General features: G+C 41.6%; 1 protein-coding gene across 1 annotated transcript in view; it reads right to left on the bottom strand.

Annotated features, from left to right (window-relative positions):
- si:ch211-261a10.5 (potassium channel subfamily K member 13) overlaps nt 1-863 on the bottom strand; it is a 10,392-nt gene extending 9,529 nt beyond the window's left edge. Inside the window, exon 1 of the mRNA XM_042738836.1 lies at nt 315-863. Within this exon, the coding sequence (XP_042594770.1) occupies nt 315-729 (415 nt within the window). The 5' untranslated portion in view covers nt 730-863. The remainder of the gene's footprint in view (nt 1-314) is intronic.
- Between the last annotated feature and the right edge of the window lie 337 nt (nt 864-1,200).

Here is a 1,200-nt window from a genome sequence, read left to right as displayed (position 1 = left end):
TAGATAGATAGATAGATAGATAGATAGATAGATAGATAGATAGATAGATAGATAGATGTAGATGGATGGATGGATGGATGGATGGATGGAATTATATTGTTGGTTGGATGATTGGATGGATGGAATTTTGTTAATTACAGCGATGGGAGGTTGGGCGGACGGACGGACGGACAGACAGACAGACAGACAGACGGACGGACAGACAGACAGACAGATAGACAGATAGATAGATAGATAGATAGATAGATAGATAGATAGATAGATAGATAGATAGATAGATAGATAGATAGATAGATAGATAGATTCAGACTAACCAATAGTGCTGGCTACAGTTGCCACAAAGTAAAAAGCTCCTGAGAAGTCCCATCGAGGTCTCCGTGCTTCCATCCGAATCCCGGCAGCAATGGCCTCCTCATAGTGTCCCAGCAGCTCACGCAAGTCCTCCGAGGAAACCCGGTGATCCTGAACAAATTCGGCCAGCTGTCTGTTCCATTTGCAGTGTGCCTCCAGTTCTGAAGGTCTCTCAAGGGCCGAGAAGACAGCAGCCCCAAATAAAGCATAGAAGACAATCGCAAACCATAACAGCAATACTCGGGCGAAGTCTATGTTGATATGAGACCAAATGCAGCCGCAGCCTTTCCTGAACCTACCGGAATGATCTGACTGCCCCATTAATATTGAGAAATAAAATGCAAAAAGATGACACAACCAGCAGGTCTTTGGTTGCATTACTTCCAGACAACAATCCAAACCTCAAATTTAATGTTTATTAACTCTATCTCTATTATTACACTGTTCTTAAAAGCATCTGTAGATACTGATCCACAAACAGTTCAGATTCAGAAGCTGCTGCAGAAAATGCTGTGCTGGCTGCTAAGTAGAGTAAAAGCCAAACATGCTCATCCTTGCCCTCTCCGCAGCTTATGTACACTTGACATAATTGTGCTTTATTGCCCTGCGGTCGTTACTGTCACACATGGTTAACGGATATGACTGAAGATCTGGGCAGGAGCTTGAAGTTCATTTTGCAAGAGGTTTTCAGTGAAGCATAACCAGAGTGCCAAAACTTCAGAGGCATTGTCTCTTTAATAGAGAGCCTCAGCTAACTGATGAATTAATAACTATACAGTTAATTAACTAAATGTCTAACTTAACAAGCAGCTTACAAATGTAATATTTGGTAAGATTTTTTATGTTTTG

Source organism: Cyprinus carpio, chromosome B15 (assembly GCF_018340385.1).
Source record: "Cyprinus carpio isolate SPL01 chromosome B15, ASM1834038v1, whole genome shotgun sequence".
Taxonomy (NCBI): domain Eukaryota; kingdom Metazoa; phylum Chordata; class Actinopteri; order Cypriniformes; family Cyprinidae; genus Cyprinus; species Cyprinus carpio.
The sequence above is the reverse complement of the archived record's forward strand: the minus strand, read 5'-3'. Positions and strand labels throughout refer to the sequence as shown.